At 41.2% G+C, this 25,036-nt stretch overlaps 1 protein-coding gene across 2 annotated transcripts in view; it reads right to left on the bottom strand.

Annotated features, from left to right (window-relative positions):
* The window catches only part of CPQ (carboxypeptidase Q), a 175,968-nt gene that overhangs the window by 25,123 nt on the left and 125,809 nt on the right, over positions 1-25,036 (bottom strand). The window contains exon 8 of one of the 2 annotated variants that reach the window (XM_082752480.1): positions 8,051-8,207. In XM_082752480.1, the coding sequence (XP_082608606.1) occupies positions 8,051-8,207 (157 nt within the window). Of the gene's footprint in view, positions 1-6,322; positions 8,208-25,036 lie in introns of those variants that run through there. The other variant, XM_082752481.1, reaches the window with a different exon arrangement.

The following is a 25,036-nucleotide window of genomic DNA, read 5'->3' as shown; positions in this document are numbered from 1 at the left end:
ATGCTGGGGATTAATGGAAACGGAAGGATTTTTGTAGAAATCACAATAACTTTGGGAAAACTGCTTTCCCTGCTACAGTGCGGAACACCCAATACCATCTGTGCACATTTGCGAATATTTTAGAAGAAATTCCTATTGACGTGACCAATGCTTATCTGAAGCTTCTATCTTCATTTCTTTGTATTTTAAGCCAGTGTAAATCAAAAGAACTCTGGGAATTCTTCCTACAGTTATTTTAAACTGTGCTGATGATTTTTTATTTATTTTTTTTTTTCTACAGAGAAATCTAAAATTGGTAAGTTTTAAAAAAAGAGGTCTTAATTTCATTTTGTTATTTTACAACTAACGGAGATCTCCCAAAGCTTTAGCTGGTCACTATAATGTTTCTGCAGATAGTGCAAAACTCTGACACTTCTGTTTTAAAGGGTCATAAACACTGTGCAATAAACAACGTTAGTACATTTGCAACCTCTCTGATGTTTGCCAAATCCTGATGTCTTGTATAATCTCACACCTCAAACAGATTTAGAAGTACTGCAGCAGCAACTCTAAGGCTAACCATGGCAGAAACACAGAGCAGTAAGGTTTTCCCCATCCATCACGTCACAGATGAGGATGGGAGGGATAAAGTTTTCGTTGACACCTAATAAAGCACACACAGCAAATGTTTACTCAGTTCTTCTGCTTTGAAGATACCGTCAAGCACTCCACCGACAGCCATCCCTGTTTAGACATCCCTTGTTTAGACACAGTCCTGAAACGCAGAGATATGGAACATGAAAAGTATTCGACTTCAGTGATTTCACAGTGTGATGACAATGTTATATATTACAAATCCATTGCAAATCCAAGCTTAAAACACATACAAGTACTGCAGTTTGAACTATAATTCAGGCTATTTGAGAGTTTGGGAGGAAAAAAAAAAAAAAAAAGAGTCTGTGACCCCAAGCTCTTCCTCAACTTCACCCATTTGGAGTGGAAAAAAAATAATAATAATAAAATAAAATAAAATAAAATATATATATATATATATATATATTCACCCACACACAGCCACCAAGCATGAAAACTCTCCTCTCATTTCAGTGCCATGGATGCAACAGACCTCTGCACCCAGGGGCTGAGCAGAGTCTCCGTGGTGATCCCACATTAGCTATGTGGAAGGAGTTTGGGGCCAACCAATCTTCAGTTCTCTTTTCTCTACACGAGGCCTGGGGTGGTCGCCCTTACCATGGGACTATGAGGCAACCACCCTAGCTGAGCTACCAACAGCTGGTTTATTATTTATAAACAAGGACCCGGTGTCGGGCACAGCTGTGTCACTCTTTTCTTGCAAAACATTCCCAACGGATGCCTCTGGTCCTCAGTTCATAAATTCAAGCTTCCACAGTACTTATATCCAGGAACATAGCACATGCAGTGTGTTATCAAACATGTAGGGGACGGAGTAATCTGGAACCACCCAGCCTCCTGTGGAGCAGTCTCTGCTGATACCAACATGCACTGCTGCGAGTTTGATCAGCAGACAAGTAGATGCTCTATATTTGCTCTAATTTGTACTTTGAGTTCAAGTGAATGCTCAATGTGACACATCTGAAAGAAGATTTTAATCAAAAGCCTAGACTTCCTTCTATCAAGTCCGGTCCCTTCTATCAACTTGCCAAATGAATCCTCTCTTTATAATTAGAAATTTATTTCTGTTAATAAACAGTCTCATCTTTACAACGTTGATAGGTTGCTGTTTAATGCATATGGTGCTTACACAGAGTTCACTGAAATATTTTATCTTGTATCTATGGAAACACTACTCTTTATGAGATGAACAAAGATAGGTCTCAGCAACTTCACATGCCAAAAACTAGGGTCAGCTTTTTAACAATCTAAAGGTATTTGTACATAAAAATGCATTTTCATCATTTTATGAAAAACTAACAAGACAAAAATTTAAGGTAATTAATTCTACTGCTCATACTTATCCTTCCAATAAGCTTCCCTTACAGCCAAAAGGACCCCTGCATGGAGGGAGAGCAATATTAAAGCCAGGCTCCGTTCCCAGCAGAGCTATATCCTGTTTACCATGCCAAAAAGGGCACACAGGAATTCACAACTAGTGTGCATTTGCTTCTCAACATTTCATGGTCGAGGTTCAGGCTACATTATAAAGACTTAAAATAAATACAATGCAGAGCTCAGCTTTGAGAATCGCTGCTGAAGAGAAGCATACACTTCCCTGTAGATATTTATAGCCGTCTCTGCTTCTACGAGGAGCAATTTGGAGGGGTAGAGCAGTCAACATTTTATTTCCATTCAGAAACTATGCAGTGATTTATGCTTGTTAAACTCTGCATGGTTAAATGTCCCATGACTCGCTTTCTAGTAATTCCTTTTATTAAACTCAACTTACTGATGAGCTAAAGCTTGATAATAGGCATGGCAATAACAGCATGGCAATTTTATTTAAAAATGTAGATATTTTGTTATCTGCTTTTGAGCAATCATTAGCCTCTCTACATTGTATATGATACTAAAAGCCTTGATACTTTTCTGTCCTAGTGATAGAAATTTAAAGCAAAATCAAACATGACAACTTGAAGTATAAAAGAACTGGGAAAGTTGCTTTTAAGTACAGGCAGTAAGATACAAATTCTCTGCAGCTGTATCACTGACATAATATACCCAGAAAAGGCAGGGGTAGAGATGATTTAGGGTAAGTAACATATTGAATAATCATATTTACAAAACTGAAGTCAAAAAATTCCAGAAATTATAACACAAGTCACAAAGAACCACAGTGAAATCACATTTTCAAAGACTCCTAAATGTACAGTCCATTCACAAGACTTTTTGTATTTATCAAGATGCATGCGAGTACTTTTATCTCAGCTCCAACTAAGACTAAAGAATGTAGTTGCCACTCTCTTAACCCAGATTTTTATTTTATTGTATTTTTTGGCAAATTCTGCAGGTAAGATATATGCTTTGATAAAAAGCAGAAATAAAGATGTAACCTTCAGGATAAGAAAGCTTTCCTGTATTATGCCTAGAGAGGGAGAGGGGTGTTGTTATGTTTGAATAGCTTTTAAGGTTCATATAAATGGTGTAGACCTCCTTATCTTCCTTCCAGAAGTTAGTAACTTTGTCAGATGACGGAAAACATAAAAATGACTTTCTCATCTCTCTCTCTTGAATGTGTGTGCTGACTCAAAAACATCATTTTTGCACAAAATCTTACACCTCAGCTTCAAAATGATCTCAGTATAGAAAGAGAGCGACATCTCATTTACAGGCAGTACGGTTTGGGTAATGTAGGAACTTCTGTACCCTAAACTTAGCTTTAGGACTGACTGGCTGTGTGGTTTTGGGGTAAAAAAAAATAAAAAAGGCTTGCTCTCTTTTCCCATTAAAAAAGGCTTCCCACAATAATACTGAAAAATCACCAGTAGTCTGAGGTGGCTTTGGGAAAGAGACTTGGTCTGTGTGTGACAGTGCACAGCTGTGAAATGAAATACATAAATAGCAGTGTGTGTGTAATGGACACATACACAATTATCCCATGTCCCTCCTGGATGCAAAGTGGCATTGCTTTAAAACAGATACACTGAATGGCCACTTTCTTTTTTGAAATAGCATTACCAGGAATGTTTCTTATTGTTTGTCATGACAAATAGCAGATGCAAATAGCAGTGCAAATGCAAATAATGCAAGTAATGTATATGCAAATAGTAACTCCTAAAACACACACATTTTGCAGATGAATTCTCCTGTGGCTAAATATCCCTAATGTCTTATTCTCGTCTTCCAATGGGACCTCAACTCTGCTATGAACTTGCATTTTACATGCATAGTGAATTTTGATAGTGGGTTGTTAATTCAGGCTACCCCAAGCATGAGAAAATAGGACAAATGTGATGTTTGCCACCATTTAGCAGTGAATCTGAGGCAGGTTCAGGTAGTGCTTCTCAGCTCACCCAGCACAGCAGAGTAAAAACCAGTACTTGAAGCCATCGTCCCTGTCTCTGTGTTATCTTGCTCAGATTTTTGTGGTCTCTCCTCTGGAGCTTCCCTCTTCATTTTCCATACAAAGTTCTGCCTGCTAGTACCATAGCCAGTGATAAGGGCAAGTGGTGGCCCTGATGGAGCTCTCACCCATGTGCTCTTCAGGGTCAGCTCAATCATACCTTGCAGTTCCTGAGCCCCAAGAAATAAAAGATGCAGATTTTCTCAGTCAGGCAGTCATTCCTAGTGTCCATATCACTGTACAGACACTGAGAAAGACAGAGTGAAAGACCAAAAAGCCTTGAAAAAGAAAAACGTAATATAAATTACTGTCTGTCTGTCAGGCTGGTCTGTCCTGAAGTGAAATCTAACTGCAAGCCAAAAAACGAGCTGGATATTGAGTTGTCATGGAGGTCCCTGCTCCAAGGGCAAAGCAGATTAATAAGAAAGGAGGTGCCTAAAGGCCTCCATCAGGTGCTAGCACAATATATTTATGAAACAACTGTGATTACGTATCACAGCTCTGTAGCTGGCCAAACCTTCATGCAAAGGGGCTGGAGCTTCCAGAAGTAACTGCACAAAATATTACTCCTTTCTATCATATATGATCCGGCCCGCATATCATTTAGGCGAAAAGAGAAGAAACAAATTCAAGAAGCTTCTCTTCCAGAAAGTCTTGAATTTTCCCTTTCAAGGGGGAGCTGCAATGCATGCATCGTTAATTTCTATGCAGAAAACATTGTTCACTTCAACCAGCAATTAGTGGTAACATTTCTATCCTGTGCAGTGATGAGATTTTTATGCTAATCATTACACAGCAGTAAATTAATCATTTGGGCACATTTAGATGGTATGTATATTTCATGAGACAGATATAGATATCAAGATCAGCTTGATATTTACTCATGGTAAATGGAAGTGTCTCAAATTGTCATGGGGGAAGCATACTAACTAAATATGCAGCCAGAGATGTTCGCAGTGTAACAGCAGAAGAAGCACAGCTTCATCTCTTGGCCCAAAGAAATAACTCCCTTCCTTTGGTTTTAATTATTTTAAGGGAGGTAAAACTCTTGTGGGATCATATAAAACTGAATCATTCAAAGAGTGGCAGTGAAACTCCAATAATGTCTTGACACACGAAGGACAAAAGCAGCAACTTTGTTCCCGATCCTGTAATTTTTCTTTTATTACTGGCAAAATTACCTACGTTACATTATGCAGTATTGAAAAGAGACTTTTCATCAGCATTTGTGCTATAGTCTGGTCGGGTAAATGAATTATGTATCTGACTCGTCCCTCTGTAACTATGTCTGAAAGCTTTGAGTTGTAGCAGAAAGGAAGCCTACCCAGGGGCCTCCCGTTGGTATACCTATATCACTTAAGAAGTGCTTTGTATTGAAAATTGATCAACTTCTATATGTTTAATTGCCATCAGTTGGTACAGCAGAATTGCTTCACAGAGCAGGGATAATGATGAGCTATTGCACAGCAGGTACAAAAGCCCACTGGGAAAGGAAAGAAATTTATTAACATCTCTCCGTTTATGGAAATTTTTGAACAGGCAAGGTTATCAGGAGAGCACTGTGAACAGCCAAAATTTAAGATCTGAGAACTATTGTAGATCAGACCAAATAGAAGAGGTGAATCAAAAAGACTGTGTCTTATTTTAATCCAAAACAGATTTTATAAGAAAAAAAATCTTTGTGAAAAATCAAATTCAGAAATAAAAGAGTTTTAATTTCAGTTAACATAAAAATAAGATCGTGATCTTGATTCTTGATAAATATATATTTTTTCAAAATCTGCTCTGCAAGTATTCACTCCTGAACTATGTATCTGAAGTCGTTGTGAAGGTTAAATTTTCTTCAGGGGCACTATGGTCTTAATTTTTATGGCCTATCTTATTCAACCTATGAGCCAACAAGCACGTCTTGGGATGTATTTTGGAGTCAATGTGCATACAGCATCATTGTTCTTCGCTCCAGCGAGCATTCTTGGCTCCAAAGATGCTCTACCTGACTTAAGGTAATTAAGGATTTCATTCACCAATGGAGAAAAACACAAATAAACCCTGTTTTCAAGTGAGCACAGGTGAGGACTTGTACCAATAAATGTAACCTCACTGAAAATCCTTCTGAACCTCTGATGTAGAGAGCAGCATACCTTGAGGAAAAAGGATGTGGAAGAAAGTTGATGTATTCTATGAAGGTCAAAAGGCTGGATTCAGAGATAGTTGAGGGTATGTCAGCAGTGAGCACCACTAGCTTTGCTCTTGCCAAACAAGCAAGGAAAAATGAACACACACACAACACACACGACATGCCTTGAAAGCATAGGAAATTTTTGCCAACTTTATTTCAATACTGTTTCTTCAAAAGGAAATAGCAGAGTATCTCAGGCAGCTTTTATGTTCCTGAAATGATTTGGAGGGAAAATTGAAATGTTTAATAAACTTGATGTAAAACCACTATTAGGGGGTTTATCATTGTAAACAGGTATCACAGTTATTAATTCCATAAAAATGAATGGCTCATCACTAAGCTATTGCTCAACTACAGAACTGATCAACAGCACACGAGATTGCCTGCCATTTGGTTTAATACTCTGTGTTGTTTGTTACATCCGTTGTTTTGCGTTGATTATATTGCAGCAGTTAGTCACATCAGCAAGTCTGCTTGTTGTAAAATTTAAAACCACAAACAAGCACCATGTTGCAAAGAAATGAGAAGAAATCATATGCTCTAAAATGTTCCCCAACACCAGTTGTTATCTGCTTTACGGAAACTTCCGAAACTCTGAATATACATCATCTTGCAGCAGGAAGGCAAAACAAACAAAAAAAAGCAAAAACAAAGCAAAACCAAACCAAGCAAACTAACAAAGGAAACAACAACAAACCAAACCAAACCACAGGGTAGTACATAATAATCAAATTCCCAAGTTCACTCCTCCTTAAAAGTGCCCATGCTCCAGCATCCTCTTGCCTAAATTCCAGCAGGAGAGACCCAGCAAAGTGAGAGGGGCAGCTCTGTGAATGGCTTCAGCACCATGAACCAATATCTGCTCTTACACTTCATTTGGACATCAGCTGGCAAGTAGTGAAGGTCACAAATCACAGCTGTGATAGCCGTCTCTGAAACATCATGGCATTTCAGAGAAAAACCGCCACACGCAATTCTCTGCATGTCACGACTGTGAGTTTTCCATCAGAAAGAAAAGGACAGGCACAGATTTCCATGGGGAGGTGACCAAAGAAACACAGGAGCTGCTGCTGTCTGGAGAGCTGGAAATCCCATTATTGACTTTCTATTCTCTAGGTCCTGGTTTATCTGAGTCTTGCATGAAGCAACCTTCATTAAGATTCAGCAGTAGGGGCTGATGGAGCTATCTAAAGCCATACCATTTTACCATGGTATGGTAAACTAACTGAACATTTTACTATATATTACCATTAGAACAGCCAAGGTGGCATCCCTGCGCATGGCAGGACAGGGTTGGAACTAGATGATCTTCAAGATCCCTTCCAACCCAAGACATTTAATGGTTCTATGATTAATATGTCCTAGAGCCTGAAAACTACAGTATTACCTTAAAAACGTAAGAAGAAAAGGCTGTTTTGTTAATAGGATACCATATGAACACATAGATTGAAAGGCAGAAAACTAACTCATAACATAAACACGTTCACTAACTCAATACAATAATTATTCTGATGCAATGAATTTATTTTCTTATATTTTTTTCCTGCTGCACCAGATCAGTTTGTATATAAATGAGTATTTTACTATGACAGAGAGCTATCATACCTTCATTGGAAATTTAAAAAGTACTTAAAAAAAGGAAATTTGAACTGAAAATCACAAATGGAAAACATTAAAATAGCAAAAAGAATCAGGAATGTGTAAAGGAGTATGTAACTTTGAGGAAAGCATATATAATAATGTGCAAAATCAGGGTGAAAAAAAGGAATTTCCTACAGCTGTAGACCACATGCATTAGTGGACTCACAATCTTTACCGAAGAACAGAAATCTTCTTTTTTGCTGTTTTATTACCTTGGCAACATCTCTTCCATGTCAGCAATTACATAGGAGACAACAGTCCAAACAGCAGCACAGAGATTCATCTGGTTTGGATCCTGAACTGTCATCGTGTCCCCTTGAGAATGATGAAACCAGAAGTATTTACTGAGGTCATCACGCAAGCTGGCACCTACGGAGAAAAATGGGCAATATTCCATTATAGGAATACAAATATTTAAAGAGGAATATAAACTTGAATCCATTCCTGCACTGTTTATTATTGAATCCACATGCAACTGTATAAAGTTCCATATAATAACTGTGCGGAGCCGTGGCATGTGCCATTTGTAGGTTTTAGGTTAATTGACTTGACGGAGCACGAGGCAGCAAAAATTCACACCGGGGAAAAGCTGCACTTCCCCGAGAGGCTCGTTTCCTCAGTAACAGTACACATCCATTTTCCTCTACGATTACCAGAGCCCAACCAGCAAAATCCAAGCAATAACCCCCACGTGGCGGCACTTCCTTCTGTTCTTAATCCTGCAGAAACCAAGTCTTTGGTTGTGAGAAGTAATACCAATATTTATGCCTGCTCAGATGGCTAGCGACTGCTTCGTTATGTATCCTTGCTGAGGAAAGCTTTTGGAATTTGCTTCTACTTTTGAGCCTCAGTTCGTGACGATGCTGTGCTGTTTCAGCACAGCTTTCCAGATAGCCCGAGGTAAGCCGGGCCCACCTTGCAGCAGCCGCCAGGAGCCCTTGTCAAACGGGGGCTCAGCAAGTTGGGTGAAGGCACAGTTCTGCCTCGTCAGGAACAGCTGCCTCCCCCTGGGCCCACGGGCACAGAAAGAACCGAGCTGCCTCAAGCTGTGTGGGCTCAGGCAGCACAAATACAGCCTCGGAGTAGACCGAACGCAAGAGGAGCAGAAGCTGCTGCCCCACCAGAGGCTGCAGCAGAGATGCCGGTGTGGTATTTGTGCTTTTCCTTCTGGCCATTCTCCTGGTCCAACCTATGCCCCTCCTTGACTCCTTTTCTCATTCCAATTCCTTTGAGTTCATTATCTCTGCCTCTTCTTTGTGGTTTTATCACAGGATCCCAGGGTGGCTGAGGCCAGTAGGGCCCTCTGGAGTCACCCGGTGCCACCCGTGCCCAAGCAGGGACACCCAGAGCAGGGTGCCCAGCACCACGTCCAGGCGGCTGCTGAAGGGCTCCAAGGAGGAGACCCCACAGCCTCTGGGCAGCCTGTGCCAGGGCTCCGTCACCCGCACAGCACAGAAGGGCTCCTGGTGCTCAGGGGGAGCCTCCTGGTGGCCAGGTTGTGCCCAGGGCCTCCTGTCCTGGATGTACAGACAGTGATGAGATCCCCTGGGCCTCCTCTTCTCCAGGCTGAGCAGTCCCAGCTCTCAACCCCTCCTCAGAGAGCTGCTCCAGGCCCTCCATCACCTTCACGGACCTTTAGTGAACTCTCTGCAGTATGTCCATGTCTCACATAACGAAGAGCCCATTACTGGATACAGCTTCCATCTTTCCATTTTATCAGCTTTCATCTGTTTTTCTCTCAACAACCCTCCCATCCTAACAAAACTCCACCCAAAATTTTGAAGACGTGCTATTTGCCAGCAGCACTCTGATTCAATGCTTCTAACTTCTCTGTGTTGATTCTTTAACTCTGCAAGTTGATCAGGGCTAGAAGGTCCACAGCTCTCTGTGTGGGAAGCACCTAGCACAAAAGACCACCACTCCTTGATAAGTCATGGAACTGAGAAAACAAATTGTGATACAAGCCCGAGAGTAAGGGTATAGGCCCCAGGCAGAAATACAGACTGAGATTACTCCCACTGTGTCAAGTAATACAGAAAAAAAACAGGATTGTTTGATTATAAAGATGAAATAAATAAATCATTCAAATAAATAAATATTCATATATTTATTTACAAGCAGTAGAAAATCAGCATCAGATGATGAGGGCTTTGATAAATTCACGTGTGTTCGTAAGACTCACGGTTATGATCCTTATTGGTCTCACTGAGATGCCTGAAGCCTTTGAAGAGAATGAAACCAACATTTCTCACAGCATAACCGTACATTCCTACAACACATATGTTTTGATTGCTCACATAGTCATTCTGGACACAGTCCAGCTCTCACTACGCAATTACTGCCATGATGGGAACTGACCTGGACTGCTTCTTTCAGTGCTATTTTAGGGGGGAAGAAAAGAAAGGTAACACATTTTGTAGTTCCATCCCATATGGAATGAAGATCCCTTCATAAGAGAGAAAGACCAAATGCTGCAGCATATGGTTATACAGTTTGTGATTTCATTTTAAGAGTCTCTTCTTGCTCTTAAGAGACTTGTTTGCCACTGACTTGAACCAATGCAATCCCACTGAAGTCACTGGGTTGGTTACAGGTGCTGAATTATGTTCCAATAATTTTAGCATTGAATTTATGTCAACTCATACTCACTTTTAAAATTTTATTCTGAATTCTTTTAAACATATACAGCCATAAAGTAACTGAACTATGATAAATTCTTTAACTGATGGAATCCTGCCCTACAGATGCATTATGAGTTAAGTCACTGAGGAAAATCCATTATAGTTTTTGAACATTTTTATAAGACTTAGAGTAAAAATGTGTTGTCTGGAATTTGTAGTAGACATTCCACTAATCATAGTAATTATGAACTTAGAAAGTAGTGTTTTTTCTCTGTGAATGGTACAAGGATAAATACCCTTCCCTTTGTAATGTTTAACTCCCCAAAATGATGAAATAGATTTGTTTCTCTAAATTGATTTAATAATCAGAAAATGATCTAACTTTGACATAAGCAATTACTAAGAACTCTGGCAGAAGGATTTGTCAGGGAGTGTGTGAGAAGAGAAAATATGGAAGGGTTCCTAAACTGGCCACACTGTCTCTTTAATGTCTTAGGCTATCATTTAAGTCACTGACCTGTAAACATCTTATGAGACTAAGGAAAAGACCCCACAAAAGTAGTTTTATACTATGCAATTAGAAACAAAAGTGAAAATCTATATTCTTAGCATTGAATACAAGAGAAGCTTACAGGCAAGCACCCCACAAAAGCCTCTAGACATGAAACACCCTCAGGCACAGATATAACTGCAAGCAATTTTCATGTCTCCTACTCCAAACTTGAGGCTCCCCTGTACTAATGTGAGTTGCCAGCAGATATTTATGGCTTCCAGAGGTCGCCAGGGTGTGGGAAGACGCTGAATATTGTCCCTTTTCCAGCAAATGCATCCACGACTGAGATGAACCTGTGCAGATGACTGTGAGGAGGGAAGTTCTGAGATACTCTGCAGACTGCAGTCACGTCGAATTACCTAAATAAAGTCAGCAGGATCCTACAGCCCTTTTTCTAAAACACTAACAGAAGAAAAAAATCTTTGCATATAAACAGTCACCCTACAGAATTTAGGAGAAAGGGAGAGAAGAATTCTGCATAATGTTTCAGACAGTAAGATTTCAACATAGATCGGCTGGCTGACCACACTGGATCCTACACAGCCACTCAACAAAGTCTACCTGGAAGCCAAATTTGCCACCTCCAGAAGTTTTAAGCATAGTGAGAAATCAGAAAAAAATAATCTAGATATAAAGTTCAAAACTCCATTCTCCAACTCTTGTTTTTTCACCTAAATGATTTAAGTTTTTGTTGTTGCTGTTACTGTTTAGATGGTGACATTTCCCTCAGGAACAACAGATAGTAACAAATGGAGGTTTATTTTTGCAAACTGCATAAGCTAGCAGTCAAGTAAAACAGATGAGTAGCCATGCCTCATAAATCTGCCAATAAATTATTCACCCATCTCCATGCTAGCCACCTACAAAGTGAATAGCACACAGCCTTACAAGAGCGCTGAAAGGTCTAATTAAGTACTTAAAAATCCTCAGAAGGGAGGCGTTATGTAGGTATGCATCACGTATTTAATTCTGATTTCCAGGTGGAAACAATACTCAAACAGAAAAAACAAGCGATGGGCTTGGTGCTCCACTATCCCATTTTACGGTCTTTTGCTACTTTCCTTGTGTTCCAGATTGCAGAGCAAGAACACCCATAAAGAAAAAGGGGATGTTTGCCAAACAACCCCCTTTAATCGGCCTTTTGCAGTCTGTTCACATTTACAGTGATGCAAATCACATGAGGAACGCTGCTGGCCAATAAAGAATTTACTGAGAAATTACTTCTAGCTGGATGTAGTAAATGTAATGGCATGAAAAGAGAGAATGTTAAAAGCAGCTGCCAAATATGCTGTACTTATTGTTCGACTGCATCAGAAATACTGGAAATCAAAAAGCCTGCTCTTTGGTAGGACCACGCGTGTGCTTAGGGAACTACAGCACACTCGACCCGCTTCTCCTCGAAGCCTCGCTTCTCTGCCATTTCTGGGAAGTGCTCGCAAAAGTTGGTCGGATGCAAATAACCAGCTAATGCCTCCAACTTCTCAGCTTGGGTTTCTTTGTTGTGAGGGCTGTGTTTTTTTTTTTTTGTTTCGCTGCTCTCAGCTCCTGAGATCACCTCCTTATACCTGGCCTATTAGTGAGCGCGAGCAAGCTGCTGCTGAACCCGATTCCATGCTCGGTTGCAGAGCAGAGTCCCTTGTGCAGCACTTGCCCAACTTACTCCACAAAGGTAATATTTTTAAAAACATGTGCAACCAGTGCATGCTCTCTTGTGACCAAATGCTGAAAACCCAAATTGTGCTGGAGGGTTTGGAGTGATACAGGTGTCATCCGAGCTGGCAAAATCATTAATCACAGGGGTCCCCTGAGCACAGCAGGCAGGTGTCCTGCAATCCAACCCCACTTCTAGGAAACACACTGATCCTAATTGTTGCAGGCCTGCTACACACAGTTCAGCCAGCCCCTCAGACATAAATCTGGCTTAGCTTCCCCAGGTGCTGCACCTTCCTTTAAGACTAGCCATCTCCCACGCTTTGCCACCATGCACAAGCCTTTCTTCATGAATCAAAATCACTGTCATGCAGTAGTGAGAAAAATAAGGCAACAGTGTAAAACTGCACCAAAGCAGTCATTTTCCTTTTATTAATGTGAATTACAGTCACTGTTACCAGAAGCAACAACCAAATATAACAACTGTTGTCTGCAGTCCTGCTGCTGCTACCATTGCAAACCCCACTGCCCTCTCCGTTTGCTCTGTTTGTGGCTTGCCTAAGGTAGTGTCATGAATATGCCATCAGGATCTTGCTCTCTGCTCCCAGATGGTGGTTACCTCATGGAGAAGGAGTAATATCCGCCTCCTTCTGTGCTGCTGCACCAGGGGCATCATCTCTAGCAACTGCATCTCTCCATCTGGAGCTCCTTGCTGGAGAGAGTCAGAGGAAAGGCCACTGAGATCATTAAGGGCCTGGAGCAGCTCTCCTGGGAGGAGAGGCTGAGAGCAGGGACTGTTCAGGAGATTTCCTCAGTGGGTATAAACACCAAATGGAAGGGGATACAGAAGAGGGAGACAGACTCTTCCCTATAGTACCCACTGACAGGTGAAGAGGCAATGGGCACATGAAAAATAAAACACATGAAAGTCCACCTGTACCTGAGAACCTCCTTTTTATTTTTTATTTTCCACTATGAGGGTGTTCAAACACTGGCACAGGTCATCCAGCCAGGTTGTGAAGTATCCTTGGAGTACCTTGGAGATCCTCAGAGATATCCAAACTGGACACAGCCCTGGGCAACCTGCTGTAGTCAACCCTGCTCAAGCAAGGGCGTTGGACCAGATGGTCCCAAGAGGTCCCCTCCAGACTGACCCTTTCTCTATGACTCTGTAACCCTCAGTGACATTTCCTTGGCTAATTCAGACATCTTCTACGATGGACACACCACAAACAAATTCTTCAGTTCTCTCCTTCGTGTCTTAAACTTCTTTCACGAGTCTCTGCATAACCAGCTATTTTACACACAGTTTGATGCGCTGAATAAGGCAGGTAAAAGCAGCTGCTTTGGTAATTGATACTGACAACATATTTTCAGTAATCAGCTGTGTAAGAGTATCTTGATGAAAGTCTACAAACATGCGTTGAGGAATTCTGAAAAAGAGCCCAGCCTTTCTAGCTTCTGATCTCAGCATGAAACGCACACTGTGAATATTAATTGGCTGCTGAGCGGAATATTTGCCTGACTTACAACGTACCTACATTAAACACCAATTCTTCACGTGTTAATAAAGTGTATGCCACATTTTTTTTCTTGCCAGCCTAATAAGATGACACGGTGCTGTAGCAGGAAGAGGATGAATGAATCACAAAATGAATGGTGAGCGTTGACCACTGCTGCTTGTCAGTCACAGTCAGACACTCTGCTGCCTTCATGTACATTGCTGTACCAAGTCATCAGTGGAATTGCACTCTGTGGCCAGATATTTTAGCATTACAATTATTTTTCATTTGTGCAAACAGTGGCTGGAAAATTAGTTATTATGAGCGTGATTTGAAAGGCAGTTTCCATAAAACCCAGGTATCTTTAAGGGGGAAAGCAAATAATACCTAAAGAGCATTTTTTTCAATGCAAAACATTTTGCATTAAATTCCTCCCTACATTTGTTTTCATTTCTTTTTAATACACCAAACAGAATTTGGCCAGAGGAAGCCAAATGTGAATCTTGAAGTCCGTATGTCTGCTGCGCAGCCCTGTCAATGACCTCACAGTTGTTTTTGCTTTCAGGAAAACTTTGCCACACAACTATTCCATTAAACTTCCAGATAAAATTGGAAATTCCCCACTGTTTGTGTAAGGTCTCTTGGGTGTGCTGGGTCTTCAATACCATAGTTAGGTCTTTGGGATACTGACCTCTACGTGTACATGGCCATATATAGTGAAGTTAATATGTTAATGAATTACAACAACATATAAGCAATGTGTAACTTTTTTAGGTTTTGCTTTACAGTAGTCCCTAGAGGGGATGACAGAATTGCTACTCCACTGTTTCACACAGTATATATACCTCTCCAGAAAAAAAGAAAGAAAGACTCCAGCTCAGAAGAGCATACACTCAAAATAGACCAGAGGGACTGCAGGGTGAGAGAGGCACGCAGAGATGAAATGGCACATTCATTTTCTCACAGCAGCTGAGAAAGGAATAAATGTTAAACATCTGAGCCTAGACCAGTGCCCTGTTGAGCAAGCTATACTTCCTCCTAACAGCAAAGTTGGAAATGCCTCAACAAGGGATATTTTGCCCAATGTTTCCAAACGTTTATGAAGCTAAAAAAAAAAAAAAAACACAAAAAACAGCATTGCAAGATTACTCATATGTGCACATCTCACATATTCCACGTACCTACTCCTTCTAGCTTCATCTTACTGTCAAGACAAGCCTACAAGCTATCAGAAGAACTGCTGATAGTAAGATGTAAATACAAATACCTGATCTGAAACTTTATTTTTTATTTCTGCACTGATTTTCCTGTCCACAACAGACAGATTCCTTTTTTCATCTATTGAAGATTGCTTTTGTTTCCTGGTTTTTCCATAAGACACAAGTAAAACTCCTTGACTATCAAATTTATTCCGATTTCAGACCTTCTTAACATTAATGGCACTATTCAGAAATGTACAAAAAATACAATGCCTTGGAAAGAAAGCAAGACCTGATGAAATACATATATATTCTTTACACTGAGTACTCAGAAAAAAAGGGGCAAAGGGACATATCACAATCATTATGCAGTTAAAAACTGCTATGTACCAGGAAAATACAAAATGCTGAAGACAAGAGCATTTTCCTGCTTACACCAGAGCGCTAACTCCACTTCGTGTTCCCACAGTCCCTCTGAAATGAGGGCGTGGGGGGTAGGTATATGCCCATACAGTAACAGAATCAATAGCCTCTCGCTTCTCATAGCTGGAGCACTGCTGCCCTAGACATTTTGAAAGGTCAAAACTGCAGGGAAGAGGTGGGGAGACACAATTTTTCCTCAAAAGGGTATGTGTCAAAGAGGTAGCATGGAAATAAAAAAAAAGATAAAAGATTTGAACAGGAATAAAACTTCTTAGTCTACTTTTTATTTTCATTCGGTGTCTTTCTAAAAACCCAGTGACATCACAAGTCTTAAGGCAGTAAATCTCCTTCAGTATTACCTGTGCATAGGATGGGCTAGCTGGAGGGCTACCCCATGCCACTGCATCCCCCATGCTGCAAGCCCTGAGGAGCATCCTGCTGCTCGTGCTGGTGTTGCCCAGATGTTTTCTGGGCTGCCCTCAGTTACATGCAGTCTTCAGAGCTATTACTGTAATGAAAATCCTATTAGTGCAAATGGTTCCTGCATGCATTTCAGTGTACATTCCTTCTTTCACGGGACAACCTGTATTTGATATCTGGCTTTAATGTCAATTATTTCATTATCCATTTTTCAGGCAGGCAGAGACAATGCAGAATGTTAATGCTGTTTAGTGAGGCGCTGACAGCATTCGTTCTCCTGTCATTTAGTCTCAAATGATGAAATTACAGGTTAAGTTGCCCGAGTTGCATGGCTACAGACACTGAAATACTTTCCTGTACGGATCTTATAAATAACATCAGAAGTCCTGCTGTTTCACCTCCTGAGTCATTCTCTCAAAAGTCTTTAAAATTCATGACTCAAACAACAAGGCAGAGGGAAATCTTTCAGTCAGTTGTTTCAGTGGCTAATTAAATGAGACTACAGAGTAAGGGAGACAATATGAAGTGTGCACTATTTCTTACTTTGCTTAATGCATTTGAGAATTAATCCTCTGGATACACTAAACAGACCAAATTACAGCTCAGGATTATCACAGTTATGTTTGCAGCATATTAACCTTCCTCTCGTTGCGGTGGAGGAATGGTGGCAGCTGGGGATTCAATCTACGCTTGCATAAAATCCTAGAAAATGAGGTTTCAGAGAAGGAAGTGGCTCTACTCAGGTTGACCAGTTTCTAAAATTGAACTGCCCTTGTTGGGGAATAAACAGACGAAGCTTCACCAGTGGAGGACACTGGAAGCTCTTCCTCTGCTTACCCACCCTGTAGGGAAAGCACCCCCTGCCATTTGGCTGGATGTTTCCAGACACAACAACCTCAGAAAGCTGCATGCAGCCCAGTGTGTTTTGCCCACCTCTGATGGACTGATCCTCCACAGACTTACCAGTCCCATTTTTGAACTTATTTACACCTCTGCCCCCCCTCAAAGCTCCCCGTGGCAATGCACTGTGTGCCCATCTTGTCCTGTGGGCACACCGTGGCTCTTGTGCTGGGTGCTGCAGCACTGGTGCCCTGCCTTTCATGCTGTTGATGCTTTCATACATTTTTATCACACCCTACCTCAGCAGTTTGTTCCAATCTGAAGAGTCCTCCATGCACAAAAACCATTAATACCTCTGAGGATGTAGGCTGCCGTGACTCTTCTTGTCCCTCTTCACATCCTGCTTCATCATTCCTGTGACGAGAAGCCCAAAACTGCCTACAAAAGTCAGTGTGATACAACTGCAGCATCCCACAACACAGACCCCTTGATATTTTCTTCTGGTTCTCCTCCTACAGCCCGCAGCTCAGTGCTTCTCACTGCGCCTGGGTACTGAACTGAGGCTTCAGACAATTATCTTGATTTGATTTTGCAGATCTGAAAATAACTAATCTGGATCCTGTTTTCATGTATGCAAAGCACATGCATGACACACTGCACTACTCTGTGCTTGGTGGCACTGTAATGCCACTGGGTGTTTTATCACTTAAGCACTTCCTATTACAAGATCATTGTCACATTTTCACAGCTTCGGTTTGTATGTGAAACACTTGGAGTAGGCACCAGTAAATTTTGCCAACTTGCTACTTGCTCCATTTGTGGTTAATGTTGAGTGAGGCGATCACCTGAAGTCTTCCAAAAATGTGGCTGGGCAGCCTAACAGAGCTCTTTCTCCTTTCTGAAAGCTAACATTTTATTTCTACCTCCTTTCAGTCAGGTATTACTCTGCAAGAGGGAAATACCTCTTACCTCCCAGTAATTTATTTCTCTAAAGGTCTTTGATGTTGGGGCTTTTGAGAACTGAACTGTACTTTGCTGACCAGATCCAATTACAAAAATGGGCATAAACTCCTCTGAAAAAGCTTTACTAGATGGGTGAGTCATGACTCCTTTCCTCATAAGCCACACGGACCGTTCCACTGCTTCTGTATTTTTTTTGTCCTTGGAGTCCTTATAGAACCACAGAATCACAGAGTGGTTTGGGTTGGAAGAGACGTTAAAGCCCACCCAGTTCCAGCCCCCTGCCATGGGCAGGGACACCTCCCACCAGCCCAGGCTGCCCAAAGCCCCATCCAGCCTGGCCTTGAGTACCTCCAGGGATGGGGCATCCACAGCTTCTCTGGGCCGCCTGTGTCATGGCCTCACCACCCTCACAGTAATTAATTTCTTCCTAATATCAATTCTAACCCTCCCCTCCTTTAGTATAAAGCCATCCCCCTTGCCCTATACCTACACCCCCTGACACAGAGTCCCTCCCCAGCTTTCCTATAGCCCCCTTTAGGCACTGGAAGGCCACTCTAAGGCCTCCCCTTCAGGTCTCCACCCTGACTCAGTGATTCACAAATATTTATTTAGGCAGAACACTTCAATTTGGGATTATATACCTGTTTTAACTGTAGGTATCTATTCTGTATATTTTAACACAGCTTATTTCATTTGTGCTTTCTTTAAAATGAGGTATGTGACCACGTATATTATGTAGTCGCATACACAAGAGACTACTTAACAAAGCTGCTATTTTTAGAATTGGGTTGTTGAATTTATAAATCCTTTACATTTTTCATTCTCTTTTAAACACTGCTTAGGATGGACGAAAGTCACTGCAAAATTGGCAGTTTCTCTAATCTAGGATTCATCTTCATGAACTTATTTTTACCTTATTTCTGCACAGCAGTTAAAGCATGCGATTTACTGATTAGCCTTTAAATGTCACACACGAGGGTCAAGCGGAGTACTTAGTGAGACTGAGACCCATGCGAACCATCTTTCCCAACCGCGTGCATTTCTCAAAGTCTCTATACCCACTGTACAACTGCACCATGTAGCCGATGCCACAAACCTGCTTAGAAACCCAAGGCATTGAAGTCCTTTCTTCGCCATCCTCTGCTAGCCATGGAGCTTGCTGTCAGAGCTCTTCAGTAGACACTTGTTGCACAGAGAAACTCTGTCCTACCGACCTCTGAACATCCCCAGATGTTCAGGGGAGACACGCACCCTCCCAGATGGCTTGAAGCTATGATGTGGGGAGCTGGAACCAGGGGAATGAGCTGTGCATCAGCTTTTTTGCAGCACATGTGTCTGCAGGAATCATCTATACTCACATTTTCAATCAGCTCAGGAAGCTTCCCTGTATTTCACATTTAACGGAGGTATTTCCTAAGCCAAATTTGCAGCTCAATTTAACGCAAGCCTTTAGGTCTGCCTTCCCAGAGGAGGCATCATATTCAGAGGAAACGTGCAGCTTTCCATTGAAGTTCCCTGCGGGCTCTAACCTGCCCCGGACACGAACACAACTGGATGCTTAATCACAAACTTCCTGCAGGGTCTCTCTAGCAATTTGCTACCTCCTAGAAAAGTTCACAGCACCTGGCTTAGCAGAGCTCTGGTCTGTCCAGATGGTGAAGCCTGTTAATGACTATCCTGGTGGTGAACAAGTTATGAAGAAAAATGGGCAACCCTACTGTAAGGAAAACACACCCTAAGCAAACTACAAACTGGTTATATTTTATACAAGACAAAAAAAAAACCTGTATTTATACAATCACACCAGCAGGGCAAGAAATTTTTTTACTGTCTCTCTACTGTCATACCCCGTTGACACTCTGAACACTTGAAGGGGATGGTGGATTTCAGATGTGAGACCATGAGACAAGGCTGGTAGAGTACTATGACTATGATAATAAAACATACTTCGTAATATCTATTGTTACTCTGATTAATGCATACCAAGCTACAGTGCATACTAAGCCAATATAGGCTATTTCCTAATAAATGTTAGATGCTCCAGATATTGGTGATGAAATCCCTCTTTCATTTGCTCTGCAAACCCGTGTATATCTAACTGGTTCATTATTAATAGAAAAAGAGAGAGGTAATTGAAACAAAGTTCAGATCTGATCTTATCGCAAGGTTCAGGGCTGTTCAGATCTGGGGTTTCGTGCCATTTCTGAACCAAAGTCCTACTAATTCTCCATATTCTGAAACACAAATGGCTTTGTTCCACAGGCTGTGAACACCATGAAACAGGAAAAAAAAAAAAAAAACACTCTTGAAATGAATGTCTTTATGTTCTTGAACAATAATTTAAATATTTTTGTCAGCAAAGCTGCAAAGAAACAACATATTTTAAAAACAAATAATAATAAAAAGAATTCAGGTATAGTTAAGACACATGCTGCAACACTGTAGGCTGCAGTTTCAAAATCTTTCTATTTTCGTGTTTCATGGTGTGACACGGGGTTCCACTCAGAAAAGACAAGGAGAAATTCAAGGATATTTGTCCTTTAAGGCGGGGAACAAAGAAATTCCTTACACCTGCTCAGGCTCTGCAGCAGATCACTAGCTGAATGTGGCCTCTGATTAATCCACACAGCACTACTAATATTAGAAAAACGGAGGGTAAATAAAGCAATGTCCCTACCTACTGTGATTCTCTATTCCTGCAAGTCTGAGTTGATGTGACAGCTGGTTTACCATGGCGTAAACACACTGAGTCATTTGTCACAATGCAAATATATTAAGAGTAAAAGATAAGTCATGAAGCTCAGAGAGGTCCCTAAGAGATACCGACAATTAATTTTAGGTTGAAAGGTTGCTTCCTTTCAGTGACAGAAACTCAACCGCAGCAGTAAGTGAAAATATCGTTTGCCTAAAGATAGGTGTATTCATTCTGCATTCATTCGCTGTGTTACCATGCACAGAACATGCTGGACCTACCTTTTTTCTTATTAATATGTTGTTTTTAAAAAAAGAAAACTGCTTGGGTGAAACTGTACAGAAGCAGAAGATGGCACTTGTGTATCCTGCCACCCCTGCCCGCTGAGCTATGAGTCCACCTTGGAAAATCTTCCTCCAGATGCAATCTGATTATCTCCATTGCAATTATATTATTGCACAAATCAAGAATCAATACATATTTTTCACCATTTGGGAATAAAAATGTCCGAGACCCCATTTTAACTTCCATGCTAACGTTGCTCGGTGCAGCTTTTACAGAAATTTCACGCGTAGCTCCAAGTGGCACGACGTTTGCCAAGTGATGCAATAAATGTAGCTAATCTGATAACAGTGACACTCTGTGCAATGCTAAGCAAACGAACCTTTATTACTTTAAACACTCCATGCCACCCTTCCGATACACCGTGATGGTGCTAAAGCTTAGAGCAGCGTTTACAGCTGTAAAAAGCAAAGACCCTTGGACTTGAGTTTAAGACAAAGAAATCAAGGGCAAGTGCCCTCTTGTAAAACTTTTTGTGGTGTTGCTTTCAAAAACTGTCTATGACCTGATGCAGAGGGGAAAAGGAGCCATTGATTGGGAGCAGCACAGAACAAGCGATGTGATCTATGCAAGATTATTACAAGATCTTTAGACTTATTTTAATGGAGAAAGCTGTATTTCACTCCATCAAAAAATCTGAATCTCTGCATTGCCGTACTTGCCTTTCAGGGGAGAGAGACACACTCCCCAGTACAACTTTTCATAACCAATTTGACGGACTGCTGGGACATTAAACCCAGATTTGATGGATTTGGATCCCTACCCTCACCTACCCACCTTGATTTTGATTACACTTCTTAAATCGATGAAAAGGTTTGCTATTCTAATTTCACCATTAAGAAAAGGCTGAGAATATAGATAATATTATGGTCTACCAAAACATGCCAAACATTCACGTGTCATTGGAAAAGAGCAGATATGAGTAAGGCATTTGGTTCCTCTCAAACCCATGCAGTGAAGACATCTTTTAACACAGCAAGCACATACACATATACCAACCCACACATAATTAAAAACCTTCCAGGAGCCGAGAATGCTAAATCTGTATCTTGCTATAAACTCAAAGGACTGCAAAGACTGCTCAGCCAAGCTAGAACTAAAGGTGTTGCTTAAAAATAGCAACAACTGAATGAAAAAGTTTTAACACTCTTGCCAATATTTATTTTACTTTTACATCCTCACATTAAAACTGTCAGGCATTTGATAACAAAAAAAAAAAAAAAAAGGTTGATTTTTGTCTCTTTAGGATCTGTAGTTGCAAAATCATTTTTGCAAAATAGTTTTGCCTGATTATTGCTTGAATACTTTCCATACTCCTACAAGGACTGACATGGAAGAAAAAAGGTAGGTCTCATTAGTCCTGTGTAGCCCAAGCTCAACCTCAGCTGGTATCAGATTCCTCAGAAGAGGTGAAAAAAAAAAGCCACCTTTTCAAAAATGCAACCATTGAAATCACAACGCATTGACTGAAGAACGGGAAACTTTCTGCTGTCACGTATTCTTTTCAGGGTCAAAAAACACACAAGGAAGATTGGAAATGAGCAGCTCATTGCAGGTGAGTACGGTCGCATTGTTCTGGGCTGTCAGACTGCAGTCGCTTCCCTCCGATGCCAGCAGGGTCCAGGACTGGGACTCCAAATGTGGCTCAGGGTTTTAAAAACCACGCCGTAGCAGAGAAGGCAATAATAATTATTTCAATAATTAGATTCTGTCTTGTGCTGTGTACCGAGAGCCCAAGGCTTAACTGGAATTAGAAAAGGCACCCAGAGTGCCTCTACAGCAATCTATTTCAGTGAATGGAGCAGCCAAATATCCTTTTCTTGAAGCAGTGAAAGAGCAATCACACTTTTTCCTGTCTCAACGAATTTAAAATGCACTGCAAATCAAAAAGAAAAAGAGAACGACCAGAGAAAAGAAGCAAAAGGCCTGGAATAACGCAATCCATGAAGGGGATGCACATTGAATGCTGCCCTATTTCTCTTTGGGAGAAAGGATGCTCTACTTTCTCCCCACTGTACTGAAGTTAAGCCGAACCCTAAAATAGGGATGCAGATTTTTCTTTGCACAGCTTGCTGAGGCAGAAGGGGGGCGAGTGCAGGTGATGTGCAGGGGGCCAGGGAAGGTGAGCTGCAAGCAGGAGCCTTGGCCAGCGGCAGGGAAGGAGGCTCACAGCAGGAGGAGGCAGAGCCAGGAGCATCGAGACCTGTTGGTTATAATAATTGTTTCTTGGCTATCTTAGCTGAACACCAAGGATTGCAGGCAGAGGGACGTGACCACCAGGGGTATGTCCCAAATGCAGCCCCATCCTAATTGCTCGCTGATCAGAAACCTGAAGCCACCCCTTGGGCCAAGGGAGAGTGCCCTGAAGTTGTGGCTAGGCTGAATATGCAAAGTGAAATAGCTTTTAAAAGCTCCAACGTAATGTTCCCAAAAACACTGCACTATGCCTCAAATTTTTTTTTACCATGAATAGATTTCTTGGTAGCTACTTGTCTGACCAAAAGCGAGGATCTGCATGGAGAACAGAAAGAAAGCAAACGGCATTTGCACATCACGTGGCAAGTGAGGATCCCTTCCTTCTCCCAAATGTTCCAAAGCAAGAGGCATCAATGCAGAGCACTTGGAGGCTTCAACAGCATCCCATTTATGTGCTTCTAATTGCGATGCACATGAACACCTGCCCTAAAAGTTAGCCAGCAGCTTTTGGTGGACAGGAACAGTACTCATAGCAATTAGGAAGTGAAGGAAGAGGCGGGCGGACTAATTAACTTTTCTCAATGCTTCCCATTTAGCCCATCTTAAGGATTTAAAATTACAGGTGTATAATCTGGGATGTTTTCAACATCATGATGATCAAAACGTGTTGATCAGCTTTAGCTGCCGAATGAAATCTGCTTGCTAGTGAGATGTTAGAAGGGCTAAAATCGCTCAGGCCGAGATGACAAGCTACTGCAGGCTACTTGCATGGTACAGAGTCAAAGGCTCAGCGAAAGAGCTGAAGCATGCTAACATGCTAACACTTGATAAAACAAGCTAAACTTTCCTGCATCTAAAAGGCCACTGACTGTACAGAGCACTGAGTCTGGTTATCCAGATTATTTGGCACTATGTTGACCATACGCAGACTATCACTACTTAGAACGTTAAAAAAGTCTAACTGGGAAAAAAAAAATAATCCCACATGGCTTCAACTAGCCTGCTAGTAGCAGCCAATGCTGTAATAAAGAATGGGAGAACCAGAGGGGTTTCCTTCAGGCTATCTGCCCAGCCACCTGCGATTTAGGGACTTTTCGAAAAGGAAGTTGCATTCACATCATTGTCAGCGACAGCCCTGGCTGGGCCGTTCTCCCATGCTGCAGTCCATCCTTATAAAACTGATGTTTGATCCTGGTTTCCAAAACATCTTGTGGTGCTGATTTCTTCCATTCAATTATGCATTGCCCAGAGGAGCTTGTCCTTTTGTCTTATGTCAGTTTTCTGGTTGGTGTTGATAATCTGATCCTCCAGTTGTATAAGAAAAGGTGAATAGCTATTCTCTGTAATATAATAGAGCATCATCTATAATACAGTATTACAGAGAATGACTATTTTCCTTTCCTGTGCTGTTCAAATACATCTTTCATATTCTTTTAATTTATTTTTCCAGAGAGGATGGTTATGTTTTGTTGGAGATGTCCATCTTAAGAGCTGGCAGGTCAATCTCATAAAACCTGTAGCTCGCTGGGTGGTGTATGTTTTACGTTTACATTTGCAACAAATTCTGGAGTAGTTCGTACAGTCTAAGGATTGGTTTGCTTTGATTAAATTAATAATTTGCAACCCATATTAAACTGCTGCAGTTATATGTGGTGCAGAGAACTGGCATCCTTACAATGGAAAGCTGGGCTTTTCATTTTGCAATAAATGACACAATTCTGCTTTTTAATTCTTTCCAACTCCAAACAGATGAAAATAAAAGGCACCACAAACTGCTCTCACAAAGTGAAATAAAGC

The sequence above is a fragment of the Aythya marila genome (genome assembly GCF_965140915.1).
Source record: "Aythya marila genome assembly, chromosome: 2".
NCBI lineage: Eukaryota > Metazoa > Chordata > Aves > Anseriformes > Anatidae > Aythya > Aythya marila.
This window is presented reverse-complemented; position numbering and strand designations above follow the sequence as displayed.